The sequence below is a fragment of the Rhinopithecus roxellana genome, chromosome 15 (genome assembly GCF_007565055.1).
Source record: "Rhinopithecus roxellana isolate Shanxi Qingling chromosome 15, ASM756505v1, whole genome shotgun sequence".
NCBI classification, from domain to species: Eukaryota; Metazoa; Chordata; class Mammalia; order Primates; family Cercopithecidae; genus Rhinopithecus; species Rhinopithecus roxellana.
In genome coordinates, this window is record NC_044563.1 from 27,606,081 (window position 1) to 27,633,306 (window position 27,226).

At 36.7% G+C, this 27,226-nt stretch overlaps 1 protein-coding gene across 1 annotated transcript; it reads right to left on the reverse strand.

Moving 5' to 3' along the window:
• Positions 1 to 1,872: 1,872 nt before the first annotated feature.
• CCDC34 (coiled-coil domain containing 34) lies at positions 1,873 to 25,944 on the reverse strand. Its single transcript, XM_010374527.2, has 6 exons — positions 24,938 to 25,944; positions 20,023 to 20,161; positions 13,024 to 13,131; positions 4,765 to 4,923; positions 4,050 to 4,191; positions 1,873 to 2,396 (listed from the first exon to the last, which is right to left on the reverse strand). The coding sequence occupies exons 1-6, from the start codon at positions 25,384 to 25,386 to the stop codon at positions 2,182 to 2,184; spliced, it is 1,212 nt and encodes a 403-aa protein (XP_010372829.2). The 5' UTR covers positions 25,387 to 25,944; the 3' UTR covers positions 1,873 to 2,181.
• Between the last annotated feature and the right edge of the window lie 1,282 nt (positions 25,945 to 27,226).

Below are 27,226 nucleotides of genomic sequence, written 5' to 3' on the forward strand. Positions count from 1 at the left end.
ATTAATGACTGAATGACTGTAAAGACTTACTAGGATTATAGTTATAGCTGAAAGTTAATCTACTCTGTAGAATTGGTTTGTAAGATATAACAACTGTATCTAAAACCCTCACAAATTCAGGAATATGTATGCCATATGTTTCTTATAAACAAGATTATTGCTACCCAGGCAAACTCTGTGTTCTCTCTATATAGGTGAATTTGCTCAAGTAGAATGATCATCTGGAAGTTTCACTGTATCTGACAGGTTCTGAGAAGTATGCTCATGCCTCTAAATCTCAGCAACATTTAGGCCCACTGAATCCTACTGATTCCCAGTAAACTGTTCTCTGCTTAGAAGTAAATTTTCCTAGACTTCTGATGACATGAATACCCTTCAAAGAGTGTGTTGCTGTTTTCTTGCATTGACCAACACCACCGCAGATCACCAGAAACTTGGCAGATGACTCATCTGACAGAAACATGGAATATATTCTAAATAGAAGTCACTTTTAAATGAACTGGTTGAGTCTTATACTGCCACAATAAATTTTCATGTCTTGATCATCCTCTAAAAAAGATAAAAGACTTTTAAATTTAATAAAAAATGCTAGGCATTGTTTTGGTAATAATTTGAACCATTATTCTTAAAATATATTTATTAATAAGATCTGTGATTTCTACCTCAGTAAAATATAACTTAACATTTAACATTTTTAATATTAAAAAATAATGCAATAATCCTAATTTTGAAACTAGCAACCTAATTATAATTAATATTTATGTATTTTTACAGTGTGGCAAAATATTATCAGTCTCTCAAGATTACTACACATTAATCTAAGATCAGAGTACAAAACAATGGTTTTGTCTTTTGTTTTTTTCCTTTTTGTGGAGAATGGGGTCTCACTATATGGCTCAGGAAGGTCTTGAATTCCCGGGCTCAAGCTATGCTCCCGCCTCTGCCTCCCTAAGAGTTGAGAGTACAGGCATGAACTACCGCGCCCAGCCGGTGTATAAAAACAATGTTTTAAAATTTTCCTTTAGAGGCTGGCACGGTGGCTCACGCCTGTAATCCCAGCACTTTGGGAGGCCAAGGTGGGCGGATCACAAGATCAAGAGATCAAGACCATCCTGGCCAAGGCAGTGAAAGCCTGTCTCTATTAAAAATACAAAAATTGGCTGGGTGTGGTGGCGTGGGCCTGTAGTCCCAGTTACTTAAAAGGCTGGGGCAGGAGAATCACTTGAACCTGAGAGGCAGACATTGCGGTGAGCCGAGATCACGCCACTGCACTCCAGCCTGTGCAACAGAGCAAGACTCCATCAAAAAAAAAACAAAAAAAAAAAATTTCCTTTGGAAATCCCAACCCTGATTTATTTGTAACAAAACATGCCTTCAGTTAGTTAATTTAAAAATATCCCAGGCTGGGCAACATAGGAAGATCCTATCTCTGCCAAAAAAAGAAAAAAAGAAAAGAAAAATTGCTGTACATGGTGGCATGCTCCTGTGATTTCAGCTACTCAGGAGGCTGAGGTAAGAGGATCATTTGAGCCCATGAGTTCAAGGTTACAGTAAGCCACTATCACCCCGGGCAAAAGAGCCAGAGGGAGACCCTGTCTCAAAATAAATAATTAAATATAATATAAATAAAATTAAAATATCTACACAGGGAAAAATATGCCAAAACCCATCAGCAAAGACTGTTTTTGATTACTCGAGGGTGCTAACCCACTTAAATTCTAACCCGCCATCCCTTAAACTTATTTTTCTATTTCCTTTTTTTTTGCTTTAAATTCTTCTAAGGCTTACTCAAGCATGCAGTTTAGAGGTGCTTGTTTTGAACAAATTAATCTTACGTTCATAAATGTAAACTAGTAACAGAGTATAAAACAATACAAGAAAAAATGTTAATTTTATTAGTATTACAATATACTTTTAATACAAGCTAAATACAAACACAATTCTTACATATTCAGCCACTTATTCTGCAAAACAACATGACAAGATCAACCTTGAAAAGTTTATAAAAACCAAAATCCAGAAAATATCTTCCCCAACTCTAAGGACTCCATATACAAGTGCAAAAATTGCTATTCGTCAATAATCACATTAAGTGTTGAGTTATTGACTGAGCAGTAAAAAACAATTTCTGACTTTTAAATTAAATAGCTCCAGATAAAAGCATATTATTTTCCACATATGCTATCTTTGTATTCTGCACAGAGTTCCAAGGCAAAGATTGCTTCTGGCTTTATGAATTACCAGAGATGATGATTTGTGTGGCTGACTTATCACAGGTCTTTTACTCTTCCTTCCTGAGAGATCCTTAGCTTCTTTGGGAGGTGGCATATGAATTGGTTTCCATGGAATTGGATTATAAAAGGCTGGTTCTGGATAGGAATTTCCACTGTAAAAACCTAAAGTTATTGAAAAATCAGATCAAAACAAGGAAAAACTTCTTGACATCAAAGAAGCCACTTAAAACTTCTAGAAAAATGTTAAAATGTCAAGTGGACAAATTATCACTAATAAGCCAATGTGATTTATTTAAAACTTAAACTCCTTGATATTTTCAAAGAAGTAACACTTTCCAAATACAGTAAATATTACAGTTAAAATTAAGACATAAATAATTCTAAGAATCCAAATAACATTAGTGTTAAAACCTATGTAAATGCAAACTCCTATAAAATTTTTACTAAGAAATTAATTTTATAATCCTTAAATTGAACAAAACTTTCATTTTCTTAACTCAGTCTGGGAAACTACTGATTGTGTACTAGCTTCCTCTTGTCAGATACTGAATTTTACAGAAAAACATTTATTTTTCATATGAAGTTATAGTAAATCAAGATTCTTGTTTAGAATCACAGAAATTCCGAATCAGTGTCAATAAGATTTCACAGTATCACTGTAATTATGTTATGAGTTATGGAGCATTCTTTTGCTAATGTATATGAAATGTTTAAAGTATTGTGATGTCTGACATCTAATAAGCACATTTGAAGGAAGAACATTTTACAAATCATCTCCACATCCTTCAGTCACTACTGGCACAAAAATTCCTTTATTTTATAATTTATAAAAATGATATCAGCATAAAGAATAAAGAAACGTAAGTATAACATTTGCAGACAAATATGCTGCTTGTTAGAATTAAACTCATTAAAAATGCCAAAAATTAATAAAACAACCCATTATTTTAGTAATTAACTTCTAGTCAACATGTTTAGTATTCCCACCTAAACTTTTAACTTTACTACTCAATTACTGGGTTAAAGCCACTGCTTATTACTCTTTTTTCAAGCAAGAAACAAAAAGGAGCAGGTCATGCTCAATAGCTAAAACAGATGACCTTCGTGACATATGAGAGAGGCCTAATCCTGACAGCAGGAATGTGTCTTTCAGACACTGGCAACCCACTTTGCATAGATATGTCAACACTCACTTCACCAAGATGGTCAAAACAAAGTCTGGAATATGTTCTATTGTGTGAACAAAACAGAATGGGAGTATTTTAATAATAAATCACTTAAACAAGTGAAGGCAGCTGTCAGCAAGGTATGAGCTTCCAACATGAAGCACAAAGAAAAACATGCACTGCCCTTTATAATCAGACCAAGACTAAAGGCCAATCGGTTTTGTGTCTGGTTCATGTGCTGTCTAGTATTCTACCTAACACAAAGAATGTGCCAAGGACATGGGAAGCTCTGCCTTAGAAAGGGTTAAAAAGAGAGGAGGCAAAACGACCCCTTAAAATATATCCTGATTAAGGCTTTATCATCGAAAAAATATAAGAGAACATTATTTATTTCTTAATGTTAGGAATCATTACTTTAAAGCAGAAGTTTGCAGTTTTGTAACTATTGCTTCTAAGAAATACAAATGTGGAGAATGACAGTACGTTTGTAGCATCTCCATAGGAACATGGTATATTTATAATATAATCTTCCAGAAAATAGTAATTTGAAAGAAAAATAATTTTTACACATTTCTATTTCTGTCAAAAGGAGTATAATATTTGCTTCTGCAAACCATATTTATGTAAGCCACACAACATAAAAACCAACCTGTAAGTTTTCCATTGGCATAACCATAGCTCTTTGCAGCTGGACGAGGTTTATGTTTCGCATTTTCTAACCATTCCTGAAACTTTTTTTCTGCTATTTCCTTTTTCTCCTGTAATTCAGCTTGCTGTTGTTTTTCTTTTTCCTTAAAATGACAAGACCAAAATATTTCCAGGGATATTCTGTAACTATACATTCCATTGAAATTCTACTGATTTTTTTTTTTTCTCCAGTAGCTTCCTACCTCCAATGGCTTACTGGCCATAATACTGAATCATATTTTTATAATATGAGTAGAATATTGAACATGATCAGGGATATACATTAAGGTGTCCAGCTCTGAAAAACAATAAGACATCAAACCCACAAAGAAAAAACTATTTGCTGTTTTCAAAGAATAGTAATTTATAAAATGGTAGTAAGACTTCCCATAAAGTGCATTGAAAAATATTTAAAAGGAATAACAGCAACAAGTTTTAAACCTGACTAAAAAAATATCAACAGACTTACTATTTCTCAACTTAAGAAAACTACAAATGCATATTCATTTTTGAAACTTAAACATAGCACAGCATAACAGGATATACTGGGATAGCTTCATGCATTTCTTTTATGCTAACCTAGTGCCAATTTTCTATTAGATACTTTTTCTAAGATGTAGTTGACACACATGAACACCAAAGTTATGTATTCTAACTGGACACTTTAATAAAAATACCTTTTCTTTCTTCTTCCTCTCACATTCTTCAGCATTTTTTTTCTTTAACCATTCTTGATATTTTTCTTTTGCTTTTTCTTGCAAGTATTCTTTCTCCAGTTCCTTTGCTGTTTTTTCCTCCATTTCTTTACTAATTTTTTGTTCTCTTTCTTTTCTTTTCTTAAATAAAAATAGATAAATGTTAATTGTAATACCAGTAATGATCCTCATCTAAGGAAAGACTGTTGCATCCAGCAATTTTCTAAACTAAAATAGACATGGTATCATGACAGCTGGCACAACATGGTTTATAAAAATATATAACATACCTGCAATTAACAGTTCAATGTCAGTCTCCCTGCTGGGCTATCAGTTTCATGAGGTCAGTGACAAAGATCTTGCTCACCAATGTCCACTCAGAGCCTGGGGCAGTACTGAGTGAACAGCAGGTGTTTGATATGGTTTGGCTGTGTCTCCACCCAAATATCATCTTTGAGGGACCTGGTGGGAGGTAACTGAATCATAGGGGCAATTCTTTCCCATTCTGTTCTCACGATGGTGAATAAGTCTCATAAGATCTGATGGTTTTAAAAAAAGGAGTTCCCCGCACAAGCTCTCTCTCTTTGCCTGCTGCCATCCATGTAAGACATGACTTGCTCCTCCTTGCCTTCTGCCATGATTATGAGGCTTCCCCAGCCACACGGAACTGTAAGTCCAATTAAACCTCTTTCTTTTGTAAATTTCCCAGTCTCAGGTATGTCTTTATCAGCAGCATGAAAACAGACTAATACAGTGTTCAATCAAAATTTGTTGAATAAATAACAGTGAATAAAAATTACAATCTGTTAGACTGTCTGAATCTTAGTATTTTTTAATGGATATTTACTCTCATTCTAAAACAGGGCTATATATATACACACAATTTATATATATATATATAAAAATCAAAATATATATAAATACACACACACACACATATTTCCAGGAAAGTTTGTCAGTATTAATATTTGCATAAATCTTTGCCATCAGTGAATTAAGAGAGGAGAAATGAATAATGCTCATTAAACACTGTATGTAAGGGCACATCCAGACAAATCTCTGGCTATATAATCCTTCCATAGACCAGAGGGTGGCAAACTAAGGACTGCCAGTCACATCTGGTCCACCATCCACCTGTATTTGTAAATGAAGTTTTATAGGAATGTGGCCACACTCATTTGTTTACATATTTATTGTTTACAGCTGCTTTTGCACTATCATAGCAAAGCTGAATGGCTGCAACAGAGATTGCATGACCCCAAAAGTTTAAAATATTCATTAACTGGCTCTTTATAGAAAAAAAAAATATTGATCCTTGACACAGATTATAACTCAATATTTTTTCCTCCTTATTTAAAAGATAATCTACCAACACAGCTAAATTCTAAATAGCCAATGACATAGCTAGTCTTCTTTATCAAAGGTTTGGAAACAAATCTGCAAGGCATAAAAAGTATATGCAAAATAAATGCCATACATATCACCCAGGCAAATAATTATGAACCAAGAAAAGAAATTTTTCCCTTGAAAGCAGCGAATAGAATACATTAATATAAGCAACTCAATTAAGACTCAACCGACAAACATCAGTTATAGACAAGGTATGTCTAAGGCTGTGCAGGAAAAGACAAGTCTTAAAAATCAAAGCTCAGGACGGGCGCGGTGGCTCATGCCTGTAATCCCAGCACTTTGGGAGGGCAAGGCAGGTGGATCACCTGAGGTCAGGAGTTCGAGCCCAGGCTGGCTAACATGGTGAAACCCCACCTCTACTAAAAATACAAAAAATTAGCTCGGCGTGGTGGCACACGCCTATAATCTCAGCTACTTGGGAGGCTGAGACAGGAGAATTGCTTGAACCCAGGAGGCGGAGGTTGCACTTAGCCGAGACCGTGCCATTGAACTCCAGCCTGGGAGACAGAGCATGACTCCATCTCAAAAAAAAAAAAAAAAAACCTCAAGTAATTCCCCCAAGTTGTATCAAAGCTGCTGTATTTCCTTCTTGCTGGGCAGCCAATAGCTGTGAAACGGAATCTTTTCATGCTGAGAACTCAATAGCCATTGGAACAATACTGGATTTTAACTACCTCAAACTGTCAGAAGATCTACAAATTGAAAAGGACCTTGGAGCATATCTTGCTTAATTTCCATGTGACTCATGACTGTCCTCCACAACTTTACCTACAAGGAATCAACCAGTTCTTACATTGTTTTTAATTATAGCAGCTGACATTTATTGAGTGCTAACTATGCCTGTTACCATTCTACGTACTTTATTTGTACACACTCTCAATTAATTCTTACAATAATGATGTGAGGTAGATATTATTATTATCCCATTTTACAAAGGAGGAAACTAAGGCACATGGAGAGTAATTTGCCTAAGGTCATAGAGATGGTGAGTGGCAGATCACTACAGACATCATACAGAAATCAAAATGGCAGAATCCTAAAAACAACTTTATGCCAATAAATTCAACATTTTAAATGAAATGTCAAAATTCCTTAAAATATGTCACTTCCCAAAAATAATTTGAGAAAAAGTAGTGTTTGAATAACCCTCTACTTACAAAAACAAATCAAAATTAAAAACTTTCCTACAAAAACTCCAGTCACTGAAAGCTTCACTAGTAGATTCTATTACACAGTTAAAGATATTCCATATTTTCATATAAAATATTATTGTGGCATATCTTAATAGTATCAAACCCTAAAAAAATGATTTTAGAATACAGAGAAAAAATAAACACATCAAAGCTCATTTTAAGAGTCCAGCATTATTCTGATATCAAAACCAGGCACGGAAATTACAAGGTAATATCAGAAACGTTCTATATGAGTGTGGCTGGAAAAAAAAAAGTTATAAACACACGTTATAAACATGTATGTTACATACATGTTATAAACATATGCATGTTACATACATGTTATACACATATGTATGTTATATATATGTATATATAAAAATATATATATTATATATCAGGAACAAGGCAAGATAACTGCCCTCATCAGTAAAAACATGAAATATTGAGAAATATATTAACAAAAGATAATACTGCTATACATTGAAAACTAAAAAACACTGCTGAGAGAAATTAAAGAAGACATAAATAACTAGAAAGAAAACCCATGTTTATAGATTTAAACTTTGATATTATTAAGATAGCAATTTTCTCCAAAATGATCTATGTATTTATATTTAGCAGAATCCCAATAGTGCCAAGCACTATTAGAACAGGCATTATTAGGCAAATTGATAAGCTGATTCTAAACTGTATATGGAAAGATGCAGGGCAACTAAAACAAGTTTGAAAAAGAATTAAAGACCTGGAGGATGTACACTGATTTCAACAATAATAAAATCAGAACTATAAAACTATAGTAACAAGTTAGTGTGGTACTGCACAGGATATAAATCAATAGAATAGAACAGAATCCAGACCTATAAATATATGGTCAACTGATTTTAGACAAAGGTGCCAAAGTACTTTAATAGGGAAAAGATTATCTTGTCAATATTGTTAGGACAATTGGATATCCACATGCAAACAAACGAATCTTGATGTTTAATGCACACTATACATTAAAATTAAACTGAAATAGACATACAGGTAAAGCTAAAGCTATAAAGCTTCTGGAAGGAAACAGTGGAGAGTATTTTTTTTTTTTTTTGAGACGGAGTCTCGCTCTGTGGCCCAGGCTGGAGTGCAGTGGCCGGACCTCAGCTCATTGCAAGCTCCGCCTCCCGGGTTCACGCCGTTCTCCTGCCTCAGCCTCCCGAGTAGCTGGGACTACAGGCGCCCGCCACCTCGCCCGGCTAGTTTTTTGTATTTTTTAGTAGAGACGGGGTTTCACCTTGTTAGCCAGGATGGTCTTGATCTCCTGACCTTGATTCGCCCGTCTCGGCCTCCCAAAGTGCTGGGATTACAGGCGTGAGCCACCGCGCCCGGCCAATGGAGAGTATTTTTACCCTCCTGTGGTGGGCAAACATTTCTTAAATAGAACGCAAAAACCACCAACTATTTTAAAAACTGAAATACGGAAATTCATCAAAATTTAAAACTGCTCTTTAAAAAATACCATTAATCAGTGCTGCTTCTTGTTAGTGGAAAAAAAAAAAATACCACTAAGAAAAATTAAATGGGGAGTTCATGACCAGCCTGCCCAACATGGCAAAACTCATCTCTACTAAAAATACAAAAATTAGCCAGGTGTGGTGGTGCACTCCTATAATCAATCCCAGCTACTCAGGAGGCTGAGGCTCCAGAATCACTTGCGCCTGGGAGGCAGAGGCGCAGTGCGCCAAGACCATGCCACTGTACGCCAGTCTGGGAAACCAGAGTGAGACTCCGACTCAAAAAAAAAAAAAAAAAAAGAGAGAGAGAGAAGAGAGGGGAAGGGGACGGGAGGGGAGGGAAGTGCAGGGGAGGGAGGGGAGGGAACATGGATGGAAGGAAGGAAGGAAGGAAGGAAGGAAGGAAGGAAGGAAGGAAGGAAGGGAAGGAAGGATTAAATGGGAAGAAATATTTGCATCACATATATCTGGAAAGGGACTTATAGTCTGAATACACAAAGAATTCTCATATAAGTCATACAACCCCTTCAAAAAATGGGCAAATGACTTAAATCAACACAACACAAAACAAGTCAACAACAAGAGATGTAGAAATGGTCAATATGTGTTATGGACTGAATTGTATTCCTGCCCCTCTCCCAAATTCCTACGTTAAATCCCTAATCCCCAATGTGACTGTATTTGGAGATAGGACCTTTAAAGAGGTAATCAAGTTTAAATGAGGTCATAAGGGTAGGACCCTAATCCAACAGGACTGGTGTCCTTACCAGAAGAAGAAGAGACACCAGGGATATGTGTGCACAGAGAAAGCACTGTGGGGACATAAAAAGACAGCCGTGGAGAGAGGCCTCAGGAAAACCCAAACCTGCAGACGCCTTTATCTTGATTTCCAGTCTCCAGAACTGTGAGTAAAGATATATTTCTGTTGTTTAAACCACCCAATTTGTGGTATTTTGTCATGAAAGCTCTAGAAGACTAATATAATAAACTTATGAAAATATGCTAAACATCATTAGATCTCAGGGCAATGAAAATTAAAACAATGGCATACCACTCCACACTCACTAGAAGGGCTTAAAATGAAAAAGATTGGCCATACCAAATTTGCCAAAGATGTGGAATAATTGGAACTTTCTTAGAACAGTAGTGGAGATGTAAAATGGTACAAGTACTTTAAACAAATGTTTGGCAATTTCTTGTAAGTTAAACACATAATTATCACATAGCCCAGTTATTTGGGTGGCATTCTCTTGGGTGGCATTCACCCAAGAGAAATGAAAACAAGTGTACACAAAAAGACTTGTACATGAGTGGTCACAGAATTTTATTCATAATATCCCAAACTGAAAACTCAATTGTCCATCAACTAGTGAACAGATAAACATACTCTATGAAATGTATTTCATAGAATACTATAGTCAGCAATAAAAAGGAATAAGACATGAAATAGCAGGGTAAGTTTTAAAACAAAAGACCAACACAAAAGAGTATACATTCTATCATTCCATTTATATGAAATTATAGAAAAGGCAACTCTAATCTACAGGTACAGAAAGCAGATTAACGGTTTCCTTGGAGCTGAGGCTGGCTGGGGGCAGGGAGTGGGGGTGAATGCAAAGGGGCACAAGGGAACTTTCTGGGGTGATAGAAATGTTCTATATCTTTACTGGTGCTGGTTACATGAGTACCTAAATTTGCCAAAGTCATCAAATTTTAAATAGTTGTATTTTATTATATGCAAACTATAGCTCAATGGAATTAATTCTGAAAAAAAAATCAGACAGACTTCTGTAGGATTTAAACTAAAGAAGAGTGAACAGAATGCCTTTAGTTAGCAAGAGGAGGACACAGCAGACACTCAGAGTAGTCACTACTACTGAGAGAGGAAGCAGCCACTAAATGGCTTCAGATTTTCTGGCATGTTGGTTCTACACCACACAGAGCACAACAATAAATCTTCCTTCTTTAAAGACGCTGCACTGAGAGAACCTTTGTTTCACACAACAAAAGGAAACTAATATAACAATTGGCTACTTTAAGTTTCTGGATTTTTATTTTGCTTTATCCAATAGTGCTTCCCACATAGTAAAAGCTGAGTAAATATTTGTTGAAAGCATGAATAATGTGATAACAGTGTTATCAATCATACACCTTGTTGATCTGAATTAATGTCTTACATTAGAAAATCAGTTGTGTTTTGAGAATTAAAAACGATTTTATTTTTAAATAATTTTTTAAAACATTAAAAGTAAAGGCCCTTTTTACAAAATATGTGATAACACTGTCATAAACACGTCCAGAAAATAAATTACCACGGTAACACAAATGTTAGGAGTACCAGATGAGATAGAACATTTATTTTAAAAGCACTTAAGAATTTACAGTCATATTATAAGAAACTAGCTTTGCTAATGAATGCATAAATTCTTTTTGTCTGATTTTTTGATAGAACACAGTGAAAATGACTTAGAGAAAATAGCAGCCACAGATACAGCTAAAATGTGAATGAAGCTAGAGGCAGCTGAGGACCACACACCATGAAATGTAAACAGAGGAGAAAAAAGCTAGATGCCAGACAGGAAGAGAAGAACCAGGAGAGCAGTCTTTACAAATAGAGGTAAATGTAACTGTGTCTGAAAGAAGAAATCTGATAGGTCTCAAGGAAAAAAAAAATTTAGAATAATCAATTATTCCTTAACATGAACAAAAGTTCTGCAGAACAAGTAAATATAACTTCTCAGTTTTATTTTTAAATAATTCTCAACATTATGGAATTTTGCCTTCAATAACTAGTGATTCATGTCAGGGCAAGCCACTTCCCTCCAAAAGAAGTAATTTTTTTTTCTTCCAATAATTGGATTAGGTCTACTGCCACTAATTAAAACAGTGAATATATTGTCTCCCAGCAGTATCTTACATTCTTAGACAAACAACAACTAGGTTTGACTGGCATGGTAAAATTAGCTTAATGGAGTAAGAAGATAAGAGGGACTTTTAGAGGAAAGAGCAAACTATTCTGCATGTATAAAATAATTGTGTTTTACAGTTACAAATTTCAAAAAGATACTACCCAAACTTTTATAACAGTCACAGAGACTTATTTTGATTTTTGAATTTATTCACAAAGATCTCTTTCGTGTTATATCATGAGATGAAGCAAACTTTTTTTAAAAAAACAAAGTAATTGACTTCTAAATAAATATGGTTATAACACTCACATACATCTAACCAATTTCCTTCTTGTAATATTCGGATGAAGAAGGTTATATTATCTTCAATTTACTGAAATTATTTACATAGTACTCTTATTAATACCACTGGGCATTAGATCAACAATAAAAAGTTAGAATTAAAATTTAAAATATTGTTCTGCAATTTAAACATTTTTCCAAATCTGTAAGATTGGATTATAATAATAAAAGCAATACCATTCTAAATATGTAAAAATCACAACAGAAGACAAATTGGCCACAGAATAAGTATTTTTAGAATTTCTAATGTGTGTGATCCATACAAGAATATATTAAAAGGAAAAAATGCATCCATTCAATGAACATCTTCACTCAACTATTTTTGTACATTTATTATGTGCAGGTACTCATCTAGCTCCTGGCAAACTGAACAAAAGAGGCAAAAATCCCTGCCCTTATGTAGCTTACAATCCAGTATAAGACGTAAACAATAAATTGAAAGATGTAATGGAAAGAGATCACAAACAGGGAAGTAGTAATTGTAAAGAAAAGGAAGAGACAATTAGGAACAACAGAAGAATTCTAATTAAGCCTTGGTGACCGAGAAGACAGCTGAATGAAACAGAGAAATGGCAGAATGGTTTTATGAAGGAGGAATGGGCAAAATGAGTTGTTTTAGATTTGCAGACTTGGAGGCACTTGCTATAAGGATTCAGAAGGTCAGGCCTAGAGATACAGACTTGGTGACTGCCTGCAGGCAAATATTAGTGCAAGCCACAGGAGGGAAAAAGGAGAAAAGTAGAGGGTAAAGGTCAGAAGACAGAGACTTGATAAATGTCTACCAGGATAGAAAAATAAAAGAAGCCAGAGAAGAAAGACTCTAAGAGAAATATTTTTTTAAACCTAGGTAATGAAGTGTAATAGAAGATTTTGCAAAAGAGATATCAACGTGTGTATGCATTTTTCCCTCCTTACCTCCTCATTCTTTTTCTGAACCCATTCTTTGTGCTTTTCTTCAGCAATTATCTTTCTTTTTTCACGTTCTTCCATTTCTTTTCTTTTTTCTAGTTGTTGATTTAATTCCTGTGGATTTTATTTAGATAAAAGGCAACATTTAATAGAAGTACCCAAATAATGTTATTTTAAAAGTCTGAGGTTATTAACCAAATTAAACAAGAATATAGTCTCCCTTATACAGCATATGCCACTAGTGGCAATAACTTACTTAAGTAACCAGTTTATGATGAAAAAAAGCATTGGTAAAAGTGTAAGTCATTTTTTAGAAATGTGCAAATAATTGCTTGGCAGCAAAACACTAGTTTCCTAGACTAAACTTCAGCTAAATTACCCTCATTGAAATCAACTTTCCCACACATAAATTTTGGCATCACTCTAAGCTACTGGCAGAAGCTCAAGAGAATTGTAACTTTTTTTTTTTTTTTTAGTTATAAGAAGCTTCTGGATTTCTGATGAAGATAAAGCATAGGAATTAAATAATCCCTATATTAAAAATTTAATTCAGAGTTACACAAAAGAAATACAAAGAAACCATTCAATTTTCCTTAGGGAAAAAAAGAACCCAGAGTTTTCTTCACTGATTTTATAGCTGCTGAAGTGTAAAACAAAACCACATTCATATCCCAGATTATTTAACTGCCTTGCTGTCACTCGAATCTACACGTTTGGGCATTTCCTCAGGAAAAAGAATGTGAAAGGTATGGCCAAATAAAACTACAAGTTGAATGCCACCACTCTGTCACTCATCAGTTAAATTACTCCATTGGTTGAGAATGCTGTTCAAACTAGACTTCACTAGGGCTCCACAACCATAATTACTGGTTATTTTTCTTCTCTGTCTTTAGATACTAATAGTCAGATACCTTACGTATCTTCTATTGGTCTCCACTCTCCTCCCCAGGTCCCTGTTTCCCAAAGACCTACCTACCTGGGCATGGGTGGTAGTGGGAAAGACAATTTTCCAACCCTCAGACTAATTCCAGTGTCTTAAATGAAGATAAAACTTGACACCAAGAACATCTCTTTTGCATTTTAAACAACTGGTCACAGGAAATCTGTCTTCCATAACCTCTCATCCTAAAATTCTGCTGCATAGAAGATAGCTGCCCTCACTCAGGAAATCTTCCAACTTTTAAACACTATACCCCTAAAAGCAAATATGCATCTTTGTTTTAAGGATTTTTCATCACTTCAGCAACTATTGTTCTTTGATTACTTACTCAGTATACTTTTATGGTACAGCTACTATGAACTTAGCAAGAACTGACTATAAAGATGAAATCCCAGAAGTCTCTGATCTAATGTGATTCTCTATACACCAAAGAAGTAAGTGCTACATTGTGAGTTATTGCATATTATAAAAGTTCAGAGAAAGGAAGGGAAGATGAGGAGAAACATCTTCCCTTCCCCCTAGCCTAGTATACTAGGCTAGTAAGAAATGAGCACCATATGAGGAATAGTGAAAAGATGGCTTCAAAAGGAGAGAGATTGAGAGGTGGGAGGGGTCAGAAACTTTAAGTGTGGTACCAGCTAGGTGAGGAAGGTCTTTTGAGACAGGCAAAGTAAAGTGAATGTTATGAAACCAAAATACCTGGCAAAAGGGAAAATTCAGAGCTCTTAATGATAAAGGCTGAAGATTGCATTTGAAGAGAGGAGAACTATTCTGAGGAAGATTGAGTTTGCCATAGTATCTGGGTTATAAGAAAAAGAAGGTCTGGGCCTCTGGGCCAGGCACAGTGGCTCATGCCAGTATCTCAGCATTTTGGGAGGCTGAAGAGGTGGATCACTTGAGGTCAAGGGTTCGAGACCAGCCTGGGCAATACGGTAAAACCCTGTCTCTACTAAAAATACAAAAATTAGCCAGGTGTGGTGGCAGGCACCTGTAATCCTAGCTACTAGGGAGATTGAGGCAGGAGCATTGCTTGAACCTGGGAGGTAGAGGTTTCTGTGAGCCGAAATCACGCCACTGTACTCCAGTCTGGATGACAAAGTGAGACTCCATCTCAAAAAAAAAAAAAAGAAAAGGAGAAGAGGGTTTGGACTTAGGAAACAAAAGGGGGAAAAATTATACATATATATATATATATACATGTACACACACAAATATGTGTGTATATATGTATGTCTATATATGTATATATACAAATATATAAATATGAAAGACATTAATTAATTGGCTAGATATAGACCTGACAACTATATATCAAAACTTTTCCAAAATAGTCCTAAATTTTATTTTCAAGAAAAGTAATTATTTAAATGTATAAAGACATGATTTACTATATATTTATGTGCCTTTTTAAGATTCTTCATTTAACTAAACTAAAAAATCAGAAAAAAATAAACTCTGACTCCTATTTGATGGTTAACAAATTTTAGTTAAAGTTGATTGAGAGGTTAAAGAAAAAGGGTCAAAATGTACCTAGAAAATGCTACCAATAACCCAAACAGTGTTCGAATCTCAGGATGTCTGTTCAAGTAATTTGCCAAACCAGAATATACATCATATTTTGAGACAGAACCCTCCCTTCCAAGGCTGGCCCTACTTAGAATTTCCCACCCTGAATGACTCCATGTTTACCACAAAGGCCAATCTCCTTCTAGACACAACTGGAGTCTTCCTTCAAAAGGCCCCTACACGGACTTCTGGTATACCACTGAATTGCAACAGGATTAGAGATAGCTATTAATATTTTCCCATGGAATATAACACTTGATTACGGAAAACCAAAATCCAAAGAAGATCTTAAACATGTATTTGTATTTCAATAGGTTTTGCCTACTTTCAAATAATTTTTTACCACTGAAGGTAATATTAGAAACACTGACAGTTTTGAGTTTCTCCAACAGCTCTATATCCTACCCTATTCCTTCATTAAGGACGGATGAATAAAATGGGGAAAGGCAAGATGATTTAAAAAAAGAAAAAAGAAGGCACCAGGACTATTCACAAACTAGGTAATTTTTATAATTTACAACTGATTATAATAATATGTTAAAGCAAATATTAAAAATTAGAATCAGCCAAAGACTGTAGAGAACTTGGGGCAGTTGGCTAAAGGATTATTTATAATAATTAAAAAGTAAACAAAAATTAAATGACCTACAAAACCAATATACTAGTTTTTCATAATGCTTGATAACTGATTCAATGTTTATCATCTCAACAAAAGTTATCATCTCATATTTATCATCTCAACAAAAGTTACAAATGTGTAACATTCTGTAATGGGTAATTTTTATGAATTAAAATAATTTCTTAACCTGAATCCCACAGAGATGTCTGAAACAAACCTAAATGTCTGATGCTCAAATCAAATTTATGAGTGTGGATGATCTTTTTAATGATTAAACTATCCTATAAATGTTCTCTTAAATCTTAAAGGAAGAAAATTAGAAAACCAGAGTTCATTAAAAAATAAATACTAAGTCTGACTCATTATTTCTAAAATACATCTTGATATTATGGGAAAAGCATTTAAATGGAAGTCAAAGAATTAGGTGCCAGTCCCAGTTCTGCCACGAATGAAGCCTTGGCAAAATTACTTTTCTGCCTTTCATGCTTTTTAGTTTTAATAGGGATCTGAGATGACTATTCTTTATGGTTAAAAATTTGATATGGTTTATAAACAAATTAGGGAACACAGTAAATAAAGACAGAAAAATAAGGAAAACATGAGATAAAAACAAAATAAAGGAAAAGGCAGCGAAAGAATGTGAATAACACAAAAGCTCAACATGAGTTTACAGCAAGCTGAGTAGCTGGCCTATACGTTAGGATATCCCTGGCATAACTGATACGTAAGAGTCATGCTAAAATGGAATCACTTCAGAGTTAAGTAATGAAGTAGCCATAAGAAATGTCAAACTACTAAATACATAAAAAGGTTTTAATCTTTCAATCAAATTACAAATAATTATACCCTGCTACATGCTTATCATTGTGGTAGGGTTTATATTTATTATTTTAATCTTTTCTCAAAACAAATCTTCATAGCAGTTATTATGATATCCTTTCACATATAATAACTTTATCGAGTGCTTTGTACATATTAGCCCATATCCTAATGTTCATTTAGTCCTCGTAACAACACTATGAAGTAAATATTATTCTCCCCCTTTCACTGATAAGGAAATTGAGACACAGAAAGGTTAAGGATTTGCTCAAAGTCCAAATTTTGAATGCAGGAAGTATGGCTCAAGAATTTACGCTTTTAAACCAGGCACCATGGCTCACACCTGTAACCCCAGCACTTTAGGAGGTGTCGCTAGAGCCCAGGAGTTGGAGGCCAGCCTGGGCAACATGGCAAAACCCCCCTCTCTAAAAAACAACAACAAAAACAAAAATTAGCCAGGCATGGTAGTGTGTGCCTACAGTCCCAGCTACTCAGGAAGCTGAGGTGGAAGAGGAGGGGAGGTCAAAGCTGCAGTGAGCTGTGATCGCGCCACTATATACCAGCATGGGTGACAGAGCGAGACCCCGTCTCAAAAAAACAAAACAAAACCCAGAATTTACACTTTTAACTACTCCACTATTGCCTCTCTAACATTTGGCTTATAGATGAAGACACTGAGGCTCAGAGAAGTTAATTAATGTCACAGAATTAGAATGGCAAGGCTAAAATTTCAGCCTTGTTCTGTGTGACTACCAAGCCCAGGCTCTCTTACTATCTCTGAAATTTGATTAACTTTTCTCTGTAAACTGACTAAAAATGACTTGAAGTGACCCGCCTTTTCTTAATAAAGCAAGTAACTTCTTGTGAGACTACAGATAAAGCCCAATACCAGAAATTGAACTTTGTTCTACCATTAACTCACCGGATCAGTATTTTCCAAATTGTAAGTTTAAAACTAATTTAATGAATTATGACCAGCCTTTTGAAAAAAGAACACCAGGTTTTACACAAAATTAAGATGCTATTTCACATATATAAGTATAAATACACATATACAGATATATATGTAGGTACATGTTTTTATAACAAAAAAATAGAGTGCTCACTGTGAACCAATATTCTTAAAAGCTACTAACTAAATAATAGAATTAGTCATTGAAGTAAGAGAAGTAAGTCTGGGAATTCAAAAATACACCCTAATTCTGAAAATAAATGAAAAAGCTTTAAGAAGGCTATGAATAGTAATGATATAAATAACAATACAAATAAAAACAAAGCCAGGCATCTTTATACTTTGTTACACTTAATCCTCACAAAACCCCTGTGACACAGGTATTATTTTATTCCTCTTAAACAGATGAGAAAATGGATACATAAAAGTTTAAATAACTTGCTTACACCCAGCAAATAAAAAGAACCAGGGTTTTTATTATTCTTGCCTGACATCAACCGTAAGGTCTTTCTCAAGCCCTGTGCACTGCCAAGAGGAAATAAGTGCCACTCTCACAGTGCACTTTTCCAGGAATAAATTTGTAATCTAGAATACAAAGTACCATACAATAGGAAAATAGTAGTACTAGTTTTCATAATCGTTTGAATTATGCCAAGCCTCTGAAACATGTGACTGCCTGCCTGGTTAGAAACTTATCAAATAATAACTGGTTTCAAAACTAACAGAAAAGTTATTCTAAGGAAGATCATGAAGCTTTTGTTCCCATGATTTTGTGTGTGTGTGTGGTTTTTTTTTTTTAAGACAGAGTTTCACTCTTGTTGTCCAGGCTGGAGTGCAATGGTGTGATCTCGGCTCACCGCAACTTCTGCCTCCTGGGTTCAAGCGATTCTCCTTCCTCAGCCTCCCGAGTAGCTGGGATTACAGGCATGTACCACCATGCCCAGATAATTTTGTATTTTTAGTAGAGATGGTTTCTCCATGTTGGTCAGGCTGGTCTCAAACTCCCAACCTCAGGTGATCCACCTGCCTTGGCCTCCCAAAGTGCTGGGAGTACAGGTGTGAGCCACCGTGCCCGGCCAATTCCCAGGACTTTTTTTAGCAACAGTTACTAATAGACTGAAATATCCAACAAGAGTGAACCAGTTAACTATATTTTAACAAATATGTAATACATTTTAAATATATTTTAATAATATTAGAGAGCCATTTTAAAATGTTATAAAAATGTTTAGTGATAGAGAAAAAGAATTTTATCCTGTTTCATTAAAAACAAGAAGTGTCCCTTGTTATTCAAATCTATTTGGCTTCAGTGTTTGGATAGGAAGAATTCAGACAGTGAGTCTGGATAGTGAGTTTAGGGGATGCCAATTTATCCAAATCTATTTGGTTGCCATGTTCTGAAACAGTAAGAGTTCAAAAAAAATGTGAATATTCTCATTAAAGAAGAGATGTGAAAATGCATCTAAAACTATTTGTTTTTTGAGTTCATATAGTAAAAGTTCAAAAGAGACTCAAGCATGGAAATGTCCATAAGTGAGGGAGGCACAGAGAAACTGAAACACCCTGAAAGACTAGGAAGCAGTTTCCCATCGCCCAGCACACAGGGCACATGCTCACTGAGTGACACACGGTAGGATGGGGTGGGCGGGGAGGGGCAGGTAGATTCCTGCCTCTATTTTGTTTCGGTAAAGTTAAAAATTTTACTGAGTATATACAGCTGAATTTACCTTAGTTAAATGTACATATGTTGATGCTCCAGTGTATGTAGACATACAACATATATATACATTTGTACATATTTATTTCAAAATAATTTACATAGAAAATCTGGAAAGCTATGTCATAATACTAACAATGATTATCTTCAGACAGTGAAATTAGAGGAGATTTTAATTTTCTTAATTATGCTTAGCTGTATTTTCCAAACGCTCTAACAATGAATATATTTCTATTATTATATTATAACTTAGTTATTAAATTTGATATAGTAAACTAACATACATGCAAAGACTTTGCTTCAGGAATAATAACATTAACATTTTAATTTACAACTGCAGCTCTACTTTGTGAGCTCACAGATTAAAGAAAAAGAACACTGTCTAGTTTTACCTCTAGAGCTTTCTGTTGCAGCCGGTCACGTTCTTCTTTTTCTTTGCCAATAAACCACACCTCCCATGGTGTCAGGCGGCTTTCTGGCAAGCACACCTGTTTCTGTTGTTCTTGGTTATCTTCTGATTCAACCTCGGTGCTACAAAAGAGAGGCTACTATAGTACTTGTGCAAGAACCTCTTTTGCTTCCTAGTCCAAATCACTTAACTGTACAGTAAAAGCAAAATTTAATACTGCATTTACAATATTGTGATTTTTACAAACATACATGAATTATACACAAGCATACATTTAAGAAATCATGAAAAGAAATTCTAATATTTGAATTAGTTTATCCAACAAACTGCCTTTGAATTCCTTCATCTTCTAAAACCACATTATTTAAAACCCCACTGGGAAAATCCACACCCTATCCATTTGCCTCAATGCCAACACTTTTTTATTTCTAAAAATCTTACCTGGATAACTAATTACTCATCACAACATATAATCCTAAGCAGATCCTGAAGCCGGCTCTTCCTTTTCCCTCCCTTAAGTAGTTTAGGAAAAAAAGATTATGTAGTACACACAAAGAAAATGATAAAGAAAACATGTTAACAATTAGGGACTGTGGGTGAAGGGTAAATGAAAGTTCTTTATATCATTTCACTTTTTTTATAAGTTTGAAATTGTTTTGAAATAAGAAGCCACAAAACATTCTTTAACATTATGGTTGACTCCCTTTTGCCAATCCTTAGATAGGGTGTATATGACTCTCCAGTCTGGTTACCTCCTACCATAGTCTCCATCTCCACCATACACCTCTGTCAGTCTGTCTCTTCTGGGTATAAGGAAAAATAACAATTCAGGGTAAAGAGAAGAGGGGCAGGGAAATAAGTACATACATAAATAAAGAACACAAGGACTTGGCCAGATCCACAAACCTCATGAAACTTAGAAAAAGCTTAACCATCAAGCCATAGAAAGCAAGGTTGTTCAGGACATAAGGTAGCTCTAAAGACTAGTTTTATAGACTCAGTTCTTTGTCTCTTTCACATTCCTGCTTCTAGCAACCAATTGCTTCACCCACTGCTTTGCACAACTTTTCTACTTCATAGATTCAGCTTACTCATTATTTTCTGCTACTATTATTTCTTAATTCATTCATGCCTTTATGGAATTTGTATTCTAGTGGGAAAGAGACACTGTTGATATGTTATTTCTTACATACGTCTTTCCTTCTCAGTCTTGCAGAAGGAACCCATCTGCCCCCACTGTAGTGTAGTTTCAACTATCACTACATGATGATGCCTAAATCAAGAATTCCAGGCCAGATCTTCATCTTGAACTTAAATATCAATCAGTTGAAAACAAATCTAATCATCCTCTACCATCCACCCACCACTCTTCCCACCAAGAAAGGTACTCCTCTTACAATCCTACATCAGTGAATGGTATCACCCTCCAGCCAGTTACTCAAGCCAGAAGCCCTAGCTCTCTGACTCCACCTGCTCCTTGTCAACATCTGGACCGCCCACCTCCCATACCCACATGATCACCTAGTCATGTTCATTCCTCTTTCCATTTTTGAAAGCCATTCTTGTTTCCTCCAACCTTACAACCACCATCCGGACAAAACTGGCCTCCCTTTCTCCCTTTCAAACGATTATCCACACCTTTTGCCAGATTCATCCCTCAAATGTATCCTTCTATCATATCACTCCTCATCTTAAAGTTCTTCAATGGCATCTTTACCCACAGGATAAAATCCAAATTCCTTAGCCTGACACCCATGAATCGGCCCTTTGCCTAACTTCCAGCCTCTTCTTTCACCAATAGCTGATCCAGACTCTACATTTCACTTACTAGGAACTCCTGCAGGTTGATGAATGTGCCACACCCCATGCCCTGTAACTTTCACCTAAATCTGAAATTCGTTTCTTCCACCTCCGCATAGGGTCAGATTAAGAGCTTAGATTTGGGCGTAAAATAGCCTGGGGTGAAATCCTATCTGCTTCCTCCTAGCTACGTACATTTAAAAAAAAAACTTCTTTAAGCTTCTGTTTTCTTGTCTACAAAATGGAGATGACAGTTGTGGCTGGCTCCCTTACAGGTAGTATTGCATGAAACTATCCATGCTAAAGCACTTAATATAGTTCCAGGCACTCAGTAAGCACTTAGTAAGTCATTTACTATTATTACTATGACAAACTCCAAATTCAACTCCAGCACTGCCAGTAAAACTCTTGGGCTTCCTGTCACTTGTTCATCTCTGCTACAGGCCATGAGTTCCTTAAAGAAAACATATCTTAACTCATTTTTTTTTTTTATTTCAAGAGCCTGGCTTATGGTCTAGAATATAGTAGAGTCCTAGGAAACATTTGTTGAAAGACAATCAGATCAGTGGGTTTTTCTTTTAAGAAATGACACTTTAAATGTTAAATTTTCTGCCTTAATATTTATAACAAATGTGTTCAAACTGCGTGGTGCACACACTACAGCTTTACTTATAATCAAGAATGGCTTGACAAGCGGCTATTTGTGAACAAGATATTTATTACAGCATGGTTTTCCTAATGGATGGTAGTAGAAAAACCAGGATAAAGCTGAATAGACAAACAGCAAGCCCAGAGCACATTATAAAATATTCCAGGAAAACGCTTCTCATTATCTTCTCTGAAGCTAACTTTGAGCTTAATCTCAGTTCTGACCAATACCCTTGAAAGTCAATGCATCTTCTAAACATGGCACTATTTATACCAAAAATACCTTGAGGTAATATCCATTATGTGCAGCTGATACCTGAGTCTAGCTCAAAGAAGCCTTACCCGATTCATTTTGCCAGTTAGATCAGTGTGACAGGTGAGGCATGGAGAAAAGGCATAAAATCCCACACAGCTCTAGGTTGCTGTCTGCTCCACAGAATACTCGCAGCCCAGAATAATGAAAGGGCTATGACTAGGTTGCCTGCTGTCTTCATCCTGTCACCCCCAAGCTGTCCAGGGCACCAAACAGAGGTCAGCATAGTAAGGAGGAGGAATGAGGAAATTTTCTAAACACCTACCTTTCCTGAAAGGAAGTGCTAAGTTTCTAAAGCATTTGACAATAATCACTGCATGTATCTGTTCTTTAGGAAGTGGGAAATAGGTATGCAGTCAGCACATTTATTGAGCACCTAATAAGTGTCTGATACCTGCCACACACAATGCTTGATAACTTCAGCATTCTCTTTTCAAACCCACGTCCCAGCTACTCCTTTGATTCATAGGGACTGAAATGTGATAAGGAAGGCAGCCTTAGCCCTATGGTGCTACCAGTTGATTCTGGCTTTGCATAAGTGAGACATACATACGTCTGCCTCCTCCCCCGGCAGGCTCCATTTAGTCAGGGCTGTGGCTCTTGGAAACTAATGCAAGGTTTCAGTAGCTGAGCGATAGTTCTGATGGTCATTTATTCTGCAGGTCACTAACTTGTGTCCAGATTGCTTAGTCCAGTTGATTATGCTCAGAAAGTATTTCCCAAAGCCTTCAAATTTACTTTAAATACCTTTGAGACCAATTCAGTCCTGAAGAATACCTACAAAGGCCCAGATGAAAACAGATTACTGAAACCCTAACTTCACCATTAAATTTTACTATCAGGTTGATCAGAGCAGGCCTGTTTCTTGTTGCTACAACCAGCCTGGATGAGTGGCTTGCTTGGTTACTCTTTCTGATCTCCATTCCCACCAATGTACTTACTTTCACTTTTCATCTGTAACTAATTCACTCCTGTAACCATGTATATGGGTTACTTCCTTCGGGTTCCATATTCCATTCACTCATGCTAGATATGAACACCCTATACTGAAGTGGGTATCTTGCTATTTACACATAAAGCATGGGTTCTCTGGTCTGTATTTCTCAGACCTCCTGTACTGTGCCTTACACAGCCTGACAACCAGAAACTTGTAAATGATTTCCGAAGAAAACGCAGTAAGTCTATCCCAGAATGGAGCTGCATTACTGGGCCCGTCTCAGAAATATTTCTACAGGGATAGGCCCTTTGCTCCATTTCTATATACCCAGTACTAGGCATGCAGTTTAGGAAAGAGAACATGATCGGTCTATCTTCATAGTAGACCCAGGTCTGCTAATAACTAGGGGCACGCCTTTGAGTCACTTTTTGCATTCTGAGCCATGGTTTTATTATCTGCAAAATAAGTGGACTGATTTAGGATTCAATTCCATGAGAGTAGAGACCAGTATCTTGTTTATGGTTTCCAGTACCTAGACTAATATGTGGCACACAATGTTTGCTGAGTGAATAACAGCAGAAATAAACAAATTAAGATATTTTTAATAACCCCATTGGTCCTAACATTCTTTGATACAATGACATCCATTCTTCTGTGCGTACTCAGATCCTATCTAACCATGTCGCCACATGCTGAGGTTGACATTGCTAATCTCTGTGCTTCAGCACTCTGTGTTATAAAAAGTGACCTGTTTACTACAACCTACTTCACTAGCCATCAGTATGTTTTCAGAATAACCAACCACAGGTACTACTAAGGTGCAGTAAACCAAGTTCTGGTGTTCAGGTTTGGGATAAGAGTTCTGGAGTTCACAATCTGGCTTTTAAGGATTCATAGAACGCCTGAAATGGTAGCAAAGTTTTGTGTGTTTGAGACTATGTGAGTTTTTCTGGGAAGTGAGACTGCAGCAATCATATCTCAGGAAAAAAGGATTAAGAGCCGTAGGAAATCTACCGTCATTTGCAAGAATTTGCACAGAACTCTTTATGTGCAAAAAAACCCCAAAAAACACGGCACCTCAGTCTGCAAGTGCCTGCTCTGCCTTTGGGTCGGAGGGCAGGAGGGTGTTAGAAGGGGGTACTTAAAAGGGTCTAAGGAATCTTGAAAAAGGCTGAATCGGCCGGGCAGTCTCGGGTTTACCTGGCGCACGCCTGTAACTCCATTCCTCTCAGGCTCGTCACTTTGGCCTCTGAATCATGGGCATCTTCACCCACGTCTTCCTCATCCTCCCGGTCACCGTCATCCTCGTCAAACTGGAAGCTCTGGTGGCCAAGGGGAGACAACAGTGACCTGGTGGAATTGCTGCAGCTCAGCGGCAGCGGCGGCGACGGCGAGCCCACCACCTCCAACCCCTGCCCACGAGCGCCCGTCATAGGGACGGAGAAGGAGCCCGACGAGGGCCGTGACCTGGGTCTGCAGTCAGCCGTGAAACCGGCGTAGGAAGGTGAAGTAGGCCCCCAGCGCCCCGCCGCCCACATCTGGCCCGCCAAGTTCAAACTGGCGGAGCCCCGGCGGGGACGCGCTTTCCCAGCAGGCACTGCGTGCGCCAGACCGGCCAATCCCGGCCCGCACAGACCCTGTGTTGCCATGGCGACGCGTGGAGGCCGGGAGGGCTTTGTCTGGGCCTGCAGAGCTTGACTTCCTCTTCCCCCGGCCGCTCCTGGCCAGCCTTTCCTCCTCTGTAGCAGGAAGGTGCCTGCTGTTTGCAAGCTTGTTTAGCACGGTACCTCCCCACGCCACGGGCGGGGTCCTGGCTCCCTACCGACAACTTTGAGGGCCTGTCGCTTGTTTGCTGTGGTGTTGCAGTTCATTTGGTATATGAAATATGTTACCTGTCACTGAATCAGGGAAAGTAGCAGAAACCAAAACTACCCCCTATATAAGGAGTCAGAATTATGAGCATCGGTCTGATTTCTTTCAGCACAAGCCGATATATTTTGAGGAGAGGGGAGCGAACTAGATCCAAGTTTACAGGTGTATTCCAGAACGCACTTTTAGGGCAGTCTTTGCGTGTTTGGTAGCACTTCGTTTGCCTGGCATGTTAAGGGACATAATTTGTCTACACGTGTGAATTTTTGACCTCTTCGAAGCCTCTAGTGTACGGTAGGGTCTGCGTAAAGTACAAGGGATAGATTATTAAAAGTCTCTCCCTTAAGTTTTTTGTGGCGAAAAAATCATCTCAGTAAATATGCTGATAGGCATTTTATATAGGATCTTAGGGTCACTCTCGGGAATGGGGATAAAGGTAGTAAAGGAGAGGTGGATGCTTTATTCATGCTGACAAAGCTGTACATTTGTAAATAAATAGGGCTTTTGTCGTATATTACCGGTAGAAATATCATAAATGAAAACTGACCATGGCTACCACAGCACACAAAACTCTTTAGGGATCAGAGTGATACAAAAATCTTTGACGAAATCTAGATCTGCAAAATTTAACACAGGAGAAATAGCTATGGTAGAAGTAATAGCCACCAAAGACAATTCAGAAGGCAGAGCTATAATTAATAAAATATGACTTGGTTAAATCTAAATGGAATATTTTGTTGAAAATTTCGGTGAAAACAAAATGAAAATGGAAGAAAATGGGAGCACTCCAAATGAGAAATAAAGTTGATCAAGGAATAAAACTGATCTAATGGAGTTTTCGTTGTCGACCCTAGTTATTTCAATATTGGCATTTAAAAACCTTTTATCAGAACATCTCTAGAATCAGTAACATCAAAAGGCACTGGGCTGCGTGAGGGCCTCATAAAGAGGTAAGCTTGAGAAGCTGTTTTCCAATAGATATAACCAAACATAACTGTAGTGGGAAAAAACACTAGTATGAAAGGGACCTGGAATCAGTGGTCTTCCTGGTACTTGATAGGTTTTCCATTCCTAACACTCCTCTGAAAATGGGGGGAAAATTTACCTCACAGGGTCATATTATCTCATTGATTCTCAAAGTTTCTAAGCTCAGGATCGGACACAAACAATGAAAAATTGTGTGTAAACTCCAGAACTTCTTCACTTCAACCTCTTCGCATAGGAATCTAAATGTCATATACGTCTTTGTCCCCTTAAAATGTTTTCCTAAACAAAGCATACCCTTTTCTTGATGCACCAGGGTCATCATTATGACCAACTGTGACATTATGCACTAGCAATGCTGGAACCCCCAAGGCTATAAGGCAGAGTCAGATGGTGCTGGTGCTGGTGTTTGAACATAATTAACTCCAGCGGTCTCATTTCTTACAGTGCCTTTTCATTACTGGAGCTGAGAAGCCATAATCGAGATGGGTAGAATTATATATAAATGTACAAATATGTAAAAGAGTGTCTCTCCCCTTAAGTTTTAGGGTATTCACTTAGTGACATCTTTTCATACAATTAGTACTTTGACCATGGTATATTTGAGATAATTATGTTTTGCTGGCTCTGGAAACT

Bases quoted from the DNA above. Each gene is read 5' to 3' on its own strand.
- CCDC34 (XM_010374527.2), bottom strand. From the start codon at position 25,386: ATGGCAACACAGGGTCTGTGCGGGCCGGGATTGGCCGGTCTGGCGCAC. The intron at 4,924-13,023 runs GTAAGGAGGGAA...TTTTTATTTAAG, and splicing joins TTCAGAAAAAGAATGAGGAG to AAAAGAAAAGAAAGAGAACA. The intron at 4,192-4,764 runs GTATTTTTATTA...TGTCATTTTAAG, and splicing joins AGAGGAAGAAGAAAGAAAAG to GAAAAAGAAAAACAACAGCA.